Here is a 19,052-nt window from a genome sequence, read left to right as displayed (position 1 = left end):
CTAAACTTCAAAATTAGCCACTTTCAAACCCCGCCAAAAGAAAACCCACATTACAGTCAGCCTGAGTCAGTATAATACAAAAGTCCCTTCTGTTTTAAGTATCTTTAAAAAGGCCAGTCTGTTTTTTGTCTCTGATTCTGCTGTCTTCAGCCTTTTTCTGCCTATAAAGCCAAGCTCTTCTGCTCAGCTCATTGAGAATACTCATTCTGTTTGATAGAACAAAGTATTGCCCAATTCTAGAATCACTAATAAAAGCCAATTAGATCTTTAAAATTGTAAGTTCTTAGTTTTGACAGTTGTTAACTAGTTATTTGAAAAAACTGAACTTTGAGATAAAAATGTAGCATTTGTAGGAAGCAGCTTTCACTCCTAGAAAAGGGAAAACAAAGGAAAGAGGTTAGAACTACTGAGACTTAAATAAATAAAAAACCCCAAACCCTTAAAGCTTGGAGGAAGAACCTGTGGAGGTGAAACTCAAATATCTGAGTGGAGGCGGATGCTGCCTGGCTGCTGCTAGTGTCTCTCAGCTTAGAGGAGGCCCTGTCGGTCATGTCACACCCCTGAGGAAGAGGCACCACTGGCTGGTGCAGGTGTTCCTGAGTGAGGGTGTGAGGAGCAGAGCTCCTCTAGCATCAGAAAACCTAACTGGATTCAGCTGCTGCTTTGGAAAACAACCAAGGTTGCTGAGGTGATGAGTGTGGTTGGGTGATGCTGACAGGCACAGCAAGCAGAGAGGAGGCAAACAGGAAGAAGGAAGTCCCTTTTTCCATCTCCAACATTTCAACTTCCCTCTAGTATCCCTAATGGTGAGTCCAAGCAAGGAGAAACTGAAAAGAAAAAAGAGAAAGTTGGCAGAGTGCCAGCTCCTGCATCATACAGAGTATAGAAAGATACGTTGGCACTGAAAGCATGTGTAGTTACTTAGTAGGATAATAGAGTTTTTGAATTTTAAAGTAAATTATAAATAATTTTAGTCCTTCCTCATTTTGGAAACTCTCGACTACTAGAAAAGAAAGTGCTAAAAGTAGTGTATGGAAGATCCAAATCTAAACCCTAGAACCCAGACTGACAGACTCCTGGTCTTCTGCTGTTTTCTATCATTTTAGAACATATTTTCTTAGTTGATAAATCTGGTGTTCCCACTGGACTGTTAATTTTTTACTTACATAAGATATTATTCACCTTGTCTCTTGAGTGACTGTCAAATAGCAGAGTTTCAACAAATCTTCAAGCATGGTTTTCACTTAATCTATTCAGTCCTATTTTACATTTCTTTTTCTGATCCTTTGGATTGTTTTAAAATAAGGCTTTTATTTTGGAATAATTTTAGATTTACAGAAAAGTTACAGAGATAGTCCAGAGGGTGCCCATATGCCTCTTACCAAGTTTCAATTTCCCCTAATGTTATCACCTTGTATTTCCATGGTATATTTTCCAAAACTGAGAAATCATCACTGATATAATACATTACTGTAAACTAAATTCTAGACTTTATTCAAATTTCACCAGTTTTTTCCATTAATGTCTTTTTATGTTCCAGAATCCAGTCCTGGATATCACATTACATTTAGCTATTATGTCTCATTCATCTCCTCTGAGGTTTGTGACAATTTCTCAGTCTTACCTTGCTTTTCATGGTGTCACATCTTTGAGGAATATAAGTCAGATATTTTGTATAATGTCCCTCAATTTGAGTTTGTCTGATATTTTTTATTATAGTTATACATGGGTTTTGGATTTTTGAAAAGAATACCCAAAAGATGAAAAGATCTTCTAATCACATGATATCAGGGAGTACATAATATCCACACAGCATCACTAGTGATGTTAAATTTGCTCAATTGGTTTATTATTTGATCTTGATAGAAGTGACTTCTTACGTGTTACATATGGCATCTGTATTCTTTCTTCCTCATTAAGTCCCCCCAAGTTATCTATGGGATTGATGATGGTTTGTTGTAATTTGAGTATATAACAGATTTTTCTTGGGGGTATGACTGGGGTAGAGATTTTCTTGGCATATAGATTTTTCTTGGGGTTCATTTCAACTCCATCCTACCATAGTTGGATTGTAAAGGCAAGCTGTGTACATGATTATTCTACGTTCTCTTCTCTTGCACCTTCTTTGATTCAGTTACATTTTGCTTCTATACAGGTGGAACTCTTGGCCTCTCTCTTTTTGAGTTTCCTAGTCTTATGGCTTCAGAACTGATGTTTGTATTTCAAACCTTTCGCTATTTATGGTTAGTTTTCCCTAGGAGTTCTCACTGGAGAATCTTTGGCAGTAGAATCACCTTAGCCAGTTCCTAGTGCCTGTATATTTCACCCTCTGGCCTAGTTCTGTATGAGTGGGCATTTGAATATTTTGTCACGAATCTTTGATGTGTAATTGCTAGCACAGCAACATGGATGAATTAATGACTGCTCTTTAAACCCTAAGTCTGGGGTTCAGGACTATGGAGAAGAACATGGTCTTTGTGTCCCCACTTTGATATAATTTCTAGGGTTGGAACTATTCACTAATTTAGATCAGTCATTTGCTTTATTTGTATTATTTTTTCCATGCCACAAAACAGTGATTAATAAAATAATTCTCACTAGCTCAAACATTTTTTGCTAGTGAGAATATTTTTGCTAGTGAGAAGCATTATGAATGCCTCATAATGCTTTAAAACACATGATCATTTCATTGCTATCTCCAGGGAGACAGTGTAGAAGGTGTCCATGGCAGTGTTGGTTTTAGCATAGGGAAGATATGATCTTCAAAATATTAAACAACTGCAGCGATCAGAACAGATCCTGGTCCCAGAGTTGGAGCAAGATCCTGGAGACTCCTGCTGTTCCAGGCATTAACTTTTAGTAGCTGATTCATGAGGAGTTCTGAGGAAGCAACTTGGAAGCAGATGAAACCTCAAGAGGCTTGTGACAGTGGTTATATTCTAATCAGTGTGCAAGTATTTTAAATTTTTAACAAATGGTATTATTACACTGGTGTCTTCTAGCTAAATATTAACACTATTGGTATGTGAGGGTTGAAGTTAGAAGCAAGGTCCAATACTTGCTTAATCCAATCAGTGACCCTGAAAATCTTGGGGGTGATCAGGGTACTCACAAAGTCAGAGAGTGGTGCATACCCACCATGGAATGCTCTGTGGTATTTAGAAGTGAGATACTAGATGTACATATAGCAACATGAGATAAGTGGAAAAGAAGAATTAGAATGAGATGTAGAATACTCTTTTATATGTATATGCATACAAACAATACTACATGTTTCATGATAACACAACAGCAAGACGTGCTTAGAAAACACCAGAATGGCTGTCTTTGAGAGAAAGGGATTCAGAATGGAAATTAAAGGGGATAAGCAAGTAAAACAAGCGTGCTTGTTGTAACCCAATGATCATTGCTTGTTGATCAGTTGATCAATACTTGTTGTAAACCAATGGTCATTAAGAACCATGGACAGAGACACGTGATTACACCTAAGGTTAAAAATCCACACAAACAAGTCCTGTTGCTTCCTCTTAATATTTTGAAGTCAATCCTTATTCATATTATTCCTGCTTCCTAATGACAGACATAGCAAAAGATAGTGGAATTACTTCAACAACTGGATTCTTTTGTTAAATTCAATGAATATAGTCTTCTTTGATTACAGAAAACTGCAAGTTGCTTTGGAAAAAATGAATGTTAATTAGATAAAGCCTATATCTTCAAAGTGCTTGGTACAACATGTTAAATTTATAACTTATAAAAGTCACATAAGATATTTAAAAATTTTTATAGTTTACTATTTTACTTGCCTACTTTATTCACATATAGATAAAATTTATATTTATAAGGATTCCATATGATTTTTATGAATCTCTTGGAAAGTGTATATTATTAGATTATCTGGAGACACTTTCATTTATCATGATAGGGTTTAAATTGTCAAAGATTGTGTCCTTTGCAGGGACATGGATGGAGCTGGAGGCCATTATCATTAACATACTAACTCAGGAATAGAAAACCAAAAGCCACATATTCTCACTTATAAGTGGGAGCTAAATGATGAGAACACATGGACACACAGAGGGGAACAACACACGCTAGGTCCTACTGGAGGGTGGAAGGAGGGAGAGGATCAGGAAAAATAATGTATACTAAGCCTAATACCTCAGTGATTAAATAATCTGCACAATAGACCCACATGACACATGTTTACCTATGTACCCACACATGTACCCCTGACCTTAAAATAAACGTTAAAAAAGAAAAATAACCCAGAAAAATATAAAGAGGTAGAGATTGATTTTTCTTAGAGATTCTAGAGTCATTTCTTCCTCCTGTGACTCATTATCAGCATTTCTTCTTTGTTGCTTTGAATATATTTCTAGGAGACAATTTCTTGGCTCATTGACTTTAGAGTTGCAGTCCCAGGTCATTATAGCTTTATTAGGTCACTATCCTCCAGTGCAGTTAATTAGCTATTTTTTTTTCCATTTATATAAATACTTTAAATTTCTGCGTGTGCTTGAGATGATAGTCTGTAAATAGCTACAAGGTAAGGATGGCATGAAGTTCACAACAGGAACAAGGTAAACTAGATAAACTTCAGCTGCAAGAAAGACTCAGGTAACAGTTTGCTAGCCTGGGGCAGAAAGAAACAGGTGGTTGTTGTGGGGAAATGATCACAGCAAAGGAGTAAATATGAATTACGATGGATATGGAGAACAAGAATTAATCTTAGTTTTTAACTAAAACTTAGAAATGACTTGGAGATGCAAAGGTGCAACAGAGTACACTACAGAGTCTGGAGTCTGCACTGTGGCTTGGTTCAGGGCAGGACTAGGATGCTTGTAAAGTTGTTTGTGGTACCCAGAGACCTTTGGGGAAATCTATTAACCCTGAAAATGAAAAAAAAATATATGCCTGTGGTCTTCCTAACAAGCTTGTTGTTTACTTCTATTTCTAGAGAAGATATATAAATAGGAGATATATATATATATATACCCAATATATAAAAAGGAGAAAGTTCATTAGATACTAGTCATAAGTGAAGTTTTAAAAAATAAAATCCCAGTTTCATGGAATCAAGATGGAGAAGGAATAATTGAAAACTTATTTGGAAGAAAAACATCTAGGGTTCTACCTCACCATGAACTAAAAAAAAATGTAGTGTTTGTTAAATTTAGTTGATTGAAGAATGAAGAAAAAAAGTAGGAAACTAAATGTGTAGTGTTCAACAACCTGCAATATATCTTTTATACTTGTTTATGTTTTCAAAACATTTATGATAATTTTTTTAGATGTATACAACAAGAAGTTTAGGTAGTGAAATGGAATGATCAGACAAAAGTGACAAAGATAGGTAGAAGATGGATCCTTTGAGGAAGGCTAAAGAAATTGAGGTGAATAAAACTAGAGGGTACAGATGAGTGATCTTTATTTGCTTTTACCAACATCAAGGATATTAAGCACTTATCTGACAGAGTAGCTGACAACTTTATATCCACAGAGGATGAATTAAGTGGACATCAGCTTAATTGAAAGGATGAGAGATTTCCTTTGTGTAAGAGAACATTTGGACTTTTATGTTAATGGAAAACAGGACGCAGCTGGGCGCGGTGGCTCATCGCCTGCAATCCCAGCACTTTGGTAGGCCGAGGTGGACAGATCAGTTGAGTGCAGGAGTTTGAGACCAGCCTGGCCAACATGGTGAAACCTCATCTCTATTAAAAATACAAAAATTAGCTAAATGCGGTGGTGCATGACTGTAATTCCGGCTACTCAGGCTGAGGCTGGAGAATCGCCTAAACCCGGGAGGTGGAGGTTGCAGTGAACCAAGATTGTGCCACTGCACTCCAGCCTGGGCGAGAGTGAGAATCTGTCTCCAAAAAAAAAAGAAAAGAAAAAGGTTTGACACCTGTTCATAATAGCTAAGAAATATATTTTTAAACCTTGAAAACTGAGGAAAAACTGACATTTCCTTGATGGGTAAATACAAGAAAGGAAGCGGTTCAGAACATATTCTCAGATCTTTTCCAGCTCACTGAGTTTACTAATTGAGAATAATGAACATATTTGTTTTCAAAATTTTAAATGTAGTGATCATAAATCTATTCTAAGGAGTTGCCCAATTCTAATGCCATGCAATTCCAGTTAGGTGAATTTAAATTTAAATGATTCCGTCAAATGCTAGAGTATCTGTATTTGTCACATTATCACAATTATTTAAGTAGTATAAATAGATGATGACTGTAATTCATGTCATTATAATTATTGAGAGCAATAGCCAGGCCAGACTAGGGAACTCAAAGCAGGATATCTCCTAATGGCAATGCCCTTAGGAGAGAACACATTCTTTCCATGGAGGGTCTGGGATGCATCAAAACAGTCAAAAATTATAACCCAATGTGTCATCCTGGAAGCCATTCAGCGACCCAAAGATGAATACTTAATACTCAAGAAATGTGAAGACAAGAAGACAAGAGCTGAGTAAATTTTTAGATCTGCTGCTGTTTGCTCTTTGTGTTATTTTCTCATCTTTGCTTTACAAGGGATTATGAAGTAGGTACATGTTGTGTTTAGCTCAATTTATTCTTTTACTCAGTTCTAGCTTTCATTCTTGTAACTCTTATTCTCCTACCTAGCCCTTAAGCTCTTACTCTGTCTCTTGAAGCAACCAATCCTTGATAATCCTTCTTAGGTAATGATTCAGCTTAAAAATGGATCACTTATTTCTTCATCATTAAGACTCTTATGTCTTGCATGCGTAAGATCTCCACTAAGGAAAACCAGCTGGCAATTTTTTTTGTTTGTCTGCAGTAGCTCAATGGAATACCCTTCCTGTACCAATATAAGCAAAACTAGGGACTTCAGTATGTTAACCTAAAAAGAAAGCAACTCTAGTGCTGCAGTATGTTAACCTAAAAGAAAGCAACTCTAATGCTAAAAGGAAATATTTTTGGGCACTTGAGCTTTTAATATTGCACATCTAGACAAACTCCTACTTTGCCATCGCTTCCCCTTTATCATAATGAACCACCTTAGTCTCCTGTTGAATTCAATAATTCAATTTCTCTTTTTTCTCATCTATTTCCTTTCTGATTTAAAAAATGTATTTAACTTAAAAAAAGTTCACCTTGCCTCTGTGTAAGCTCTGTCTTTGAGTAAACTTTACACAGAATCTCATATTTTTTTGAATGACCTAATAAACCCTCTTTTACTTCTTTTCCTTGTAAATTCATTAAAAGTGAAATTTCCATTATTTCTTTTGCTGTTCTGAGTTGTACGTTTTTGCTATTCAAATTTCAGTTTGGAGGAAGCACCACATGTATTTCCACTTCATAGCATATTTTTATTATTCCTACTCCATGGAAGCCTTAATAGCATTTTTTGCTAGAAGGCTATTTTTTCTCTTAGTGATCAGAAGGATTTATTTCTGTCTTTTTTTTTTTTTTTTTTTTGCCCATTTCTAGAGAAGTTTTGGTTAGTTTATAGTTCAGGTCATGAGGATTTAGATGTAAATCGTAGAATGGTTTGCACAAGTCTTACTTAAAATTGTTCTGATAACCTTAGATTCTCATTTTATCTATGTTCAATTTCTTAATTTTTTCAACATAATTAATGTCTATATTTCCACCTTTATATAATCTCTAAGGTTTAGTGCATTGTTAAGCACTTGATAGATATAGCATAAATACTTGTTGAGTGAATGAATGAATAAGCCAAGAAATCTTCCCAGCATTGTTTTTGAGTTGCTTTACAGTCAATACAAAGAATCATTGTATGTGAAACTAGACCCCACGAGTTTTATATGTATATGTGGGGAGATAAAACCAATGCATTTTTATTGGATAAAACCCACTGGAAAAGACTGTAATAGAAGTTATAGTTGTAAGAATTCAGATAAAGGAAGAAGTCAGAAAACTGAGATATCCTGAAAGTAGAAATTGGATTAGAAATAGAGTGTTTGAGACTCCCCAGGTAGTTGATAAATTATAGACTTTCTTCAAATGTTCTTACCCTTTCTGTAGAATGAAAATCTGTATGTGACACCAAAATTACATTTGCTCTAATGAATATGGATTCCACAAAAGCAAGAATTCTTGTCCATGCTATAAACCCAACCTCTGGAACCATGTCTGGAATCCTGGGCACTCAAGATATATTTTGAATTAATGAGCAAAATCATTCAGAGAACCACTCAGGAGTTATACACCTAGCATAACTACTTTTCTAAGAACATGTTGGTTGACTAATGATCATTGTTTCCTTATTGACAGTTATTAGTGGCCATGCTTGGTCCTACATGTAACTGGAGTCAGAAGTCACTAATGTATAGTTACAGAGCAAACGTCAGGATGCACTATCTCTCCCCATTCCCTCAATATCTCTTCCACCTTCCTGACAGGCTACTTAAAATCCCTCTGTAGATTCATTAGTTTAAGATTTTCCTTTTTCCCGTAAAGCACTTGTTCACAGTAAGAAAGCTGTGCTGTATAGAATAACAGCCTTCAGAAATGTTCATGTCCTAATTTCTGGATCTGGCAAAAATGTACTGATATGAATAATTTAAGAATCTTGATTTACTTGGATTATCTGGACCTTCCCAATGTAATTACAAGGGTCCTTATAAGAGGAAGAGTCAGAGAGGAGATGCAATGACAGAAGTTGAGGTTGGAGTGATGCGTTTTTAAGAGGCAGAAAGTCACGAGCCAAGCAAGGAATGGAGGCATCCTCTAGGAGCTGGAAAAGGCAAGGAAATGGATTCTTTTGTAGAAGCTCAAGGAGGAACGCAGCTCTGTTGACACCTTGATTTTTAGCTCTGAAAACTGATTTTAGGCTTCTTTCTTTTAGAACAGTAAGAATATAACTGTGTGTGTGTGTGTGGTAAGCCACTAGATTTGTAGTAGCTTGTTAAAACAGCAATAGTAAACTAATGTAACAAGTATTTACTGTAAATAACTTTGGGAGTAAAAAGTTCTTGGTCCCAGTATAAATTTTCCCACCAATTACCTTTGTGAGGCTGAGCAGATTGCTTCCTATATTTCTTCCTTTATGAATTATTTATAAAACATAAATGTTGGACTAAATCAGGAACATTCCATTGAGCAACGAAACTCTAATGGTTTATTTCTGGCCGTTGTTCTTCATCCTTAAAGAATTGTACTATTGTCACACCTCCCCATGCTGGGACCTGGCCACCATTCTTTAGTTTATTTTCTGGACTTAAGCTCCATTACTCAATCATCATCATCTTCCAGAGTGCAGATACAGACACTGTCTGGCTCTTTCCACTCAATATTTTATTTCTGTCACTTTTATTCACTCCAAATGTATTTCGATAAAAAAGAGAGACTGCCTTTATGTGACATGGTTTTTATCTTATGGTATCCTCTGGGTGTGTATATCTACATTAGAGGAGATTATTTGTTTCAGCTCATTACATATTTTATATAAAAATTGAGATTAAAAATCACTTATAAAATGCAGTGGTTTCTTCCTAGAAGCCTTTTATTGACTTTAAAATGTATAAGACCCCATATTTATTTTTATGACATCTTATATAAATGTTTCTTTGAGTAGTTAAATAAGTACAGGATTGAAATAGGGATAGTGTGATAATTCCTGATTGGCAAGTTGTTAATGCACTATTAATATAAACCTTACTGAATTATGATGTACTCTCTTGACTCGTGTCATTCTTCAGTCCCGTTAATGTATGCCTTCATTCAACACGTGTGATACACTTATTATATGACTGTGTTGGTCACATTTGGTCATTGTGATGATGGTGGGAGCTACCATTGTGGATCAGTCATGGCTTCTGTATCCAAGAGTCTACATTTTAATTGGAGAAATGGACATTTCTATAACTGTGAGAAGCAGAGTGAAATAAATGCCGATGGTGCGATGAGAATACAGAGTCTTGGTCCCATTGGGAAGATTTCACACCTAAGTGAGAATTTGGCTGGGATTTTGAGAATTAGATTTTGTGAATTGGAGAATACAATAAGAGAAATTTTGAAATTTAAAAAAAGGGAAATGTCTAAAGTCTGATCAAGCAATATAAATAGTAGAACAGAGACTTTGAAAGCTGTATGCTGTGCATGAGTAACTGTTGGGTGGCTCATGTCACTGGTTGAAATCATATCCATTGATAAGTAATCATAGTGAAAAGTATTTAAAGATGACCTTATATCTACCCAAATAGATCATCCTGGGAAGGATCAAATAGGAAATATTCATGTAACACAAAAGCAGAGGAGAGATAGGTTTAAGGATGGAATTAATTTAATAGTAGTAGTTTTGAAAACCCTAATGCCAAATAGGAGCCAGCTGACCCCTCTAAGTAGAAGTCCAGCATGCATGTGATGAGGGTTATTTGGCTGTGTGAGACGTTAATATGATACTTATTTTCATGGCTGGAGGCTTTCTTTCTTGAACATGAATACTTACCTAGGTAATTCTTTCTCATTTTCTTTCTTCCTTTAGGTAAGTAACATGAAAACTGATCTTGGAGTCTGAGGCAATGAATGGAATGAATCACTCTGTAGTATCAGAATTTGTATTCATGGGACTCACCAACTCATGGGAGATTCAGCTTCTACTTTTTGTTTTCTCCTTGTTGTTCTACTTTGCAAGCATGATGGGAAACATTGTCATTGTGTTCACTGTAATCACGGATGCTCATCTGCACTCCCCCATGTATTTCCTCCTGGCTAACCTCTCAATCATTGATATGGCATTTTGCTCAATTACAGCCCCTAAGATGATTTGTGATATTTTCAAGAAGCACAAAGCCATCTCCTTTTGGGGATGTATTACTCAGATCTTTTTTAACCATGCTGTTGGGGGCACTGAGATGGTGCTGCTCATAGCCATGGCCTTTGACAGATACGCGGCCATATGTAAACCTCTCCGCTACCTGACCATCATGAGACCAAGAATGTGTCTCTACCTTTTAGCCACTTCTTCAATCATTGGCCTTATCCACTCATTGGTCCAATTAGTTTTTGTGATAGATTTGCCTTTTTGTGGTCCTAATATCTTTGACAGTTTTTACTGTGACCTCCCTCGGCTTCTCAGACTTGCCTGCACAAACACCCAAGAACTGGAGTTCATGGTCACTGTCAATAGTGGACTCATTTCTGTGGGCTCCTTTGTCTTGCTGGTAATTTCCTACATGTTCATTCTGTTCACTGTTTGGAAACATTCTTCTGGTGGTTTAGCCAAGGCCCTCTCCACCCTGTCAGCTCATGTCACTGTGGTCATCTTGTTCTTTGGGCCACTGATGTTTTTCTACACATGGCCTTCTCCCACATCACACCTGGATAAATATCTTGCTATTTTTGATGCATTTATTACTCCTTTTCTGAATCCAGTTATCTACACATTCAGGAACAATGACATGAAAGTGGCAATGAGGAGACTGTGCAGTCGCCTTGCGCATTTTACAAAGATTTTGTAAATGGGTTGGCTGTGAAGATGTGTAACTATGAACTATTCCTCATGCTGGTTGCATAAAAGAAACTATGCAATTTCAGAGAAATACGGAAGACTCAGGCCATATTATATGCCTGAAAATCTATTAAATTATGGTAACAATTTCACCGTTAAATTAGAAGTGGTGTTATTCTTTGCACCATGTGCATGAAAGTGCTAAATGTTAAATCTTTTTTTTTTTTTGAGACGGAGTCTCGCTCTGTCGCCCAGGCTGGAGTGCAGTGGCCGGATCTCAGCTCACTGCAAGCTCCGCCTCCCGGGTTCCCGCCATTCTCCTGCCTCAGCCTCCCAAGTGGCTGGGATTACAGGCGCCCGCCACCTCACCCAGCTAGTTTTTTTGTATTTTTTTTTAGTAGAGATGGGGTTTCACTGTGTTCACCAGGATGGTCTCGATCTCCTGACCTCGTGATCTGCCCGTCTCGGCCTCCCAAAGTGCTGGGATTACAGGCTTAAATCTTAATGTCTTTTGTAACCTACCACTTTGATAGACCTTGTTCTAGGCGAGTGCCATGTAATTGAACAAATAATAATACTATGTATCTTTTTCTCTATTGGACAGATTATTCTATTGATAGACAAACTACACATTCAATTAACCTGTTTACTATCTAAGTCCTTTTTTTTTTTTTTTTGAGATGGAGTCTTGCTCTGTCACTCAGGCTAGAGTGCAATGGCATGGTTCAGCTCACTGCAACCTCTGCCTCTCCGGTTCAAGGGTTCAAGCAATTCTCCTGCCTCAGCCTCCTGAGGGCTGGGATTACAGGCACCCATCACAACCCCTGGCTAACTTTTGTATTTTTAGTAGAGATGGAGTTTCACCATGTTGGCCAGGCTGGTCTTGAACTCCTGACCTCAAGTGATCCACCTGCCTCCGCCTCCCAAAGTGCTGGGATTACAGGCATGAGCCACCACACCTGGCCTGTTTAGTATCTAACTCTCTTGATTTTAATTCTTTTTGTTCCTAAAGTGTTTGCTTTGTATTGCACCAGTTTCTACATATTTTGCCTCCTTTTCAGGCTTCTCTGTCTGGCCATCTGGAAAATTGTTAGTCCTATATTTAGAATTAGAGTGGATTACCAACATCATTTGTTGTAATCCCTTCAAATTACACGTACCAAAATCCAAGAATTGAGTGATGACTACAGTTTGCCCAAAGGCACACAGCTGGAAATCATCAAAGAGAGCCAGGCACCAGAAACCATGACTTTCACTTTCAGATCAACTTTGTTTTTGATTTGATGCTCATATTCCACTCTTTCAGCTTTTCCTGTAGGCCTAATTTTGAGTCTATTTAAAGAGAGAGCTTTATACTAATCATTTCTATTGCATCCTACCAGGAAATCATTAGCTCTTAGCACTTCTTTATCATTTCTGAATCCTTCCCTAATTTCTACCACCACGATACATTGCCTTGTTCAAGTCCTACCAAAGCTGAATTTTAAATCATTACTTTACATTTTCTTGTTCAAGTTCTACCAAAGCTGAATTTTAAATCATTAATTATAAAAAAAATGCTTGAACTTTATTATTAAACAGTGTTCTTTTGTCTATGGTAGTATTCACAGAGATCCTTGATTAAATTCTATTTTATAGGTTTGAAGTTCATTCCATTGCTTACAGTGGATGATGTTTCTTCCTTTGGGAAACAGAAATGTGATTGGTGAATTACATAAGTTATACTAAGATATTTATGCCTCTTTCTCAGAAGGATAAATTTCAAATATTTCAGCAAAAATGGAACGATTTATAAAAGATGTGTGAAAATTCTTTTTCCCCAAATTCTGTGACTTTTAATCTAACATGGTTACTAAAATATAGAAACAAACCTATTAATTGAGGTTTCCATCATAAGATAATGAAGCTCTGATCCCCTTTCATCATTTGTGTCCTAGGGGAGATAATTCATGTTACTCATATAGTGCTTCTTATGGTCCAGGTACTGTTCTAAATGCCTTATTTGAATCTTATGATGCAGATTCATTCTCTCATTATACCCATTTTAGAGAGGGGGTGTCTGAGGCAGAGTTGCTAAATATCCTCAAGGTTATGAAGTAGTAAGTCTGGACTCAAAATCTGCTAGTTTGAATTCAGAGTTTGTTCTTATAACCTGTGCACTATAATGCATCTCTGTCAATAAAACATCAGAATAGCTTCTTTACTTAAAAGCAGTCTCTATTTGTGGGCTCTCTACTGGGTGACCCCATCACCAGCAAACCCAGCATTTATGGGGTCAATTAATTTACATAAATTTATTGTGGGTGTATGTATACCCATTCAGCCGTTTTGTTGTAGGCTGTCACTATAATCAGGGAAGTTGAAAAGCCAGAATTTCCCTGATATAGTACAGAGGAAAATGTCTAAAGTCTCCAGAAGATATTAAATAATTCTTAACTCTACCTTTTTGGGAGGAGCTGGGAGGACACAGCATCACCGTGGCTGCTTTGATAAATGGCAGAAGGAAGGGCTGTGCAACAACTCTAAGTCCATACACACATAGTAATGATCTACCAGTACTTTGCTCAAACATACCTATGACCATTTATTTCCACAGTTAAACACCTGGAAGAAAAAGGAATATCATAATATTTAAAGGACTGTTGGACACAGAGTTGACGTTTACTCCCAGATTCCTGAAGGGTCATCACTCCTCTTTTGAGTGGAGGCATTTGGGAGTTGGGTAATATGTGGAGTCCTAGTTCAGATGGGTGCATGTTGAGTTCACCAAATGACAACCTCCCAGTGATCATTGCATCATTTCCTGAATGTATAATTGGAAAAGATATACTTGGTAGTTGGTACAACTCCGCACTTGTTCCTTGTCCTGTGGGTGGACAACTATGATAGTAGGGAAGTCATGAAACTACTGTCCTATTCCCCAGTCTAAAATAGTATTTCTTTTTTCTTTTTTTTTTTGAGACAGAGTCTCACTCTGTTGCCCAGGCTGGAGTGCAGGGGCACGACCTGCAGCTTCCATCTCCTGGGTGCAAGCAATTCTCCTGCCTCAGCCTCCCGAGTAGCTGGAATTATAGGCACATGCCACCACACCCAACTAATTTTTGTATTTTTATTAGAGACAAGGTTTCACCATGCTGGCGAGGCTGGTCTTGAACCCCTGGCCTCAAGTGATCCACATGCCTTGGCCTCTCAAAGTGCTGGGATTACAGGTGTGAGCTACCACACCCAGTCTAAATAGTATTTTCAAAAATTATACTGCATTATGTAGGGGTAAAAATATCCCAAAGATACAGAAATAGTTCCCATCCTATCTCCATTTAATTAACCAGTGTGTCGCCTATAAAAGCTAGTCACTTCCTGGAGAATGCCAATGGACTATTGTAAATCTATCCCAGCAGTAGTTTAAATTGCAGATGCTATGCCAAAGGTGGTATCTTTGCTAGAGCAGATTAATGTAGACCTGGGTATATAATATGTGATCATTGGTCTGGTAAATTTTCTTTTCCATCTCTTTTGGAAAGGAGAATTAGGAACAGTTAGCATTCACTTGGAATGGACAACACATACATTTGCTGTCTTACTCTGTCATAACATAGCCTGAAAAGACCTGAACCATTTGGATATTTTATATTGTCTTAATGATCTATTATATTAATAACACTATGCTGTCAAACCGGATGAAGAAGTGGCAAGTATTAGATATTTTACTAGTACACATATGCTCTCAAGAGAAGGAATAAACTCTATAGAGAACCGTGAAATTGTCACATCATTAAAATTTTGAGAGTTTGATGGTCCAGTCCATGCCAGGAGGTCCTTTTCAAAGCAAAGGAAAATGATGTTTTTTCCTTCTTATTTTTTTTTAAATTTCAATAGGTTTTGGGGTACAAGTGGGTTTTGTTGTTGTTGTTGTTACATGGATGAATAATATAGCGGTGAATTCTGAGATCTTTGTGCACCCATCACCTGAGTAGTGTGCATTGTACCTAATGTATAGCTTGTTTTTACCCCTAGCCTCCCTCCTACTCTCCCACTTCTGATTTTCTAAAGTCTATTATATCACCCTGTCTGACTTTGTTTACTCGTAGCTTAGTTTCCACTTACAAGTGAGAACATAACGATTTTGGTTTTCCACTCCTGTGTTACTTCACTTAGAATAATGGCCTCTAGCTTCATCCAAATTGCTGCAAAAGACATTATTTCATTCCTTTTCATGGCGGAGTAGTATTCCATGGTATATATATTTTTTTGTCCATTCATTCGTCGACGGGAACTTAGGTTGGCTTTCTGCATCTTTGCAATTAAGAATTGTGCTGCTATCAATATACATGTGCAAGCATCTTTTTCATATAATGACTTCCTTTCCTTTGGGTAGATACCCAGTAATGGGATTGCTGGATCAAATGTTAGATCTACTTTTAGCAGTTTAAGGAATTTCCATACTGTTTTCCACAGAGGTTGTACTGATTTACATTCTCACCAGCAGTGTATAAGTCTTCCCTTTCCCCGACATCCATGCCAACATCTATTGTTTTTTGACTTTTTAGTAATGGCCATTCTTGCAGGAGTAAGGTGGTGTCTCGTAGTTTTGATTTTCATTTCCCTGATGATTAGTAATGTTGAGCATTTTTTCATACATTTGTTGGCCATTTGTATATCTTTTTTTGAGAAATATCTATTCATGTGCTTTGCCCACTTTTTGATGAGATTATTTTATTTTCTGCTGATTTGAGTTCCTTGTAGATTGTGGATACTAGTTCTTTGTTGGATGCATAGATTGCAAATATTTTCTCCCATTCTATAGGTTGTCTATTTACTCTGATTATTATTTCTTTTACTATGCAGAGGCTTTTTAGTTTAATTAGGTCCGATTTATTTTTGTTCTTGTTGCATTAGATTTTGAGGTCTGAGTCATGAATTCTTTGCCTAGGCCGATGTCTACAAGAGTTTTTCTGATGTTGTCTTCTAGAATTTTTTATAGTTTTGGGTCTTATATTTTAGTCTTTGGTTCACCTTGATTTGATTTTTGTATGAGGTGAGAGACACAGATCCAGTTTCATTCATCTACATGTGGCTTGCCAGTTTTCTCAGAACCATTTATTGAATAGGGTGTCCATTCCCAATTTATGTTTTTGTATGCTTTGTCAAAGATCAGTTGGCTGTACATATTTTACTTTATTTCTGGGTTCTTTATTCAGTTCCATTGGTTCATATGCCTACTTGTATACAAGCACCACACTGTTTTGGTAACTATTGCCTTGTAGTATAATTTGAAGTCTGGTAATGTGATGCCTCCAGGTTTGTTCTTTTAATCAAAGGAAAATTATTGCATCTTGCACCTTCTGTCACTAATAAGAAAGAACTATACCTGGTAGATTTCTTCCATTTCTGGAGGAAGCATAGGCTATAACCAGGAATACTACCACAACTCATATGCTGAAAGCCATGAAAGTCTGTCGGCTTTGAGTAGGGTGCAAATCTGGAAAAGGTTTTTCTGCAAAAAATCCAGACTTTGTGCAAATAGCCCTACTTCTTGGGTCATACTACCTGGCATACCCAGGTATTAGAAAAATTGGTGGTGAAAAGAGAAGAAATGAGTTTTATAGCAAGCACCAGTTGAATAATTACAACACAAAGCTTTAGGGGCTTAAGCAATCATTTTTCTAAAAATTACAGAGTAATTTACACATAGACATGTAATTCCACAAGATGTCATATTATACCACACTAAAGGTATGGAGGTATGAGAGTTAGCACATGACTATTAGATCTACTGGCCTCTTCACATACTGCACCACCCAGAATCTGCTCATCTAATGAAGCAATGAAATGGCTGTTATCAAAATAGTCCTCATGGTGAGCTACAGGAAAGAGGATTTCAACAGCTATGTTTTATATTAATTACCTTTTCCTTCCCCTCCTTTCCCACTAATTCACATGAAAGACACTGGCGGCTACCATTTTGGGTTTAGATTACTCTGCAAAGACATAACAACTCATTTCTTCTATTTTGCTAACTTTCTTCTGCCCTGATATTATTTGTCCTGCCCTGTTTGTCCCCTGGATAAAAAATGAGTGGATTCAGACAAGAATAGCACAGCTTCCATTTGTCTCTCCAGTGTCACTCTTAACTCTTCTCCACCCAGTTTTGTGCCTTTATTAAGCTCTTCTTCAGTTACCTAATTTGAGTGTGCCATCTCTTGTCCTGGCAGGATCCTGACTGACACAAGTGTACAAAATTGAAAGTAAAAGTACCTTTTTTCTTGCACAACAATCTCATTGTCAGAAGTACTTATTGCAAACACTTTATTGTCTATTTATTCAGATTTATATGCACAGCAGCATAGTATATGCTGTATTGGTATCCACTGTTTCACTCAATGGTGTGTTGTGGTTGTCTTTAGCTATATAGATATCACACTTGCTTTACAGTGGCTTTAGAGAATTTGATTGTATGGATGCAGCATACTTTTGAAAATTTATTGTCAACTGCTGAATGTTTTAGTTGTTTCATTTACTATTAAGCTCTGAACACCGGAATGAATTTCTCTACAGCTAAATCTTGGTAAGTATCCATAACTACTCAGTATGTGATTATGTGAAAATGAAGTGTTGTATACACTCTTCTACCATTTAAACTGTACTAAAAATTTGGCACAGTGGCTTTTCTGGAGATGATAAAATGATTACAGTTAATTTTTTGAGTTAACATTTACTTATTTTCAGGGATTAATTATAATGAGTAGTTATCACTATTGCCAACAAAACAGCACAAGTATATTAAGGAAAAATATTCCACTTTTGTTTCCCTCTTTTTCTCTAGTGTCTTATTATGAACTTTTGCGTCTTTGGTTGCACTGGTCAAAGCAAATAGTTCTCTAGTGGCAAAGCTCATGATCCACAAGCTCCTTTAAACTATCATGTTTTTGCAGTATCACTTGGTCACTGTCCTCTTGAGGTATATGTAATTAGACTTATATTTCCTACAGCAGGATACGATATGGCATTTCATGTTAGAGAACACAGGAAACTCCCAGAGTACCTGAACATGTTGTTTTCTCTATACAGGTAAAGTGGAAGGATGCAAATAAATTTAACAATGGATATTGGCTTTAGTTTTAGACAAGGTTCTGTTGTGGGAATTGCTATGCAAGTGAGTCATAATCTAAAGCAAAGTAGATAGGGTCCAGGATAAGGAATTGAATAACACGAGAAAATAATTGTGAAAAAGTTCATTGACATTTTGGAAGAAGTTAATTGGCATTGGCTTTGAGCTAGGATTACGTTGTGTCTAGGGAAAGGTGAAAGACATTAGAAAAAGTGTCATTTTGCAATATTTTAAATTCCGCATAGGTTGCAATTAATCACTCTCTTCTCAGTGATTACATGAATGATTCTTATCCTTTGTCATGTGATAAATAGGCAAGAAAAACTGACACATGCAGATAGAAAAACATGAGTTATTATATTTTTCTCTCAATTTTCTTTTCAAAAGAGATGGATATAAACTGATCATTTTCCATAACAAGGGAAGCAAATTTCTTAAGAATTTGTCTTGGTTACTGTAGCCTTGTAGTATAGTTTGAAATCAGGTAGCGTGA

The 19,052-nt window shown here is 36.7% G+C and overlaps 1 protein-coding gene across 1 annotated transcript; it reads left to right on the top strand.

The window, feature by feature from the left end:
- Positions 1 to 10,504: 10,504 nt before the first annotated feature.
- On the top strand, positions 10,505 to 11,477 carry LOC105527462 (olfactory receptor 4F15). The gene has a single exon (XM_011963790.1). The coding sequence runs from the start codon at positions 10,523 to 10,525 to the stop codon at positions 11,459 to 11,461; it is 939 nt and encodes a 312-aa protein (XP_011819180.1). The 5' UTR covers positions 10,505 to 10,522; the 3' UTR covers positions 11,462 to 11,477.
- The last annotated feature ends 7,575 nt before the right edge of the window (positions 11,478 to 19,052 follow it).

The sequence above is a fragment of the Colobus angolensis genome, unplaced genomic scaffold (genome assembly GCF_000951035.1).
Source record: "Colobus angolensis palliatus isolate OR3802 unplaced genomic scaffold, Cang.pa_1.0 Scaffold625, whole genome shotgun sequence".
Lineage (NCBI taxonomy): Eukaryota > Metazoa > Chordata > Mammalia > Primates > Cercopithecidae > Colobus > Colobus angolensis.
This window is presented reverse-complemented; position numbering and strand designations above follow the sequence as displayed.

Excerpts from the sequence above, each read along its gene's own strand:
- LOC105527462 (XM_011963790.1), top strand. The coding sequence starts at position 10,523 with ATGAATGGAATGAATCACTCTGTAGTATCAGAATTTGTATTCATGGGA.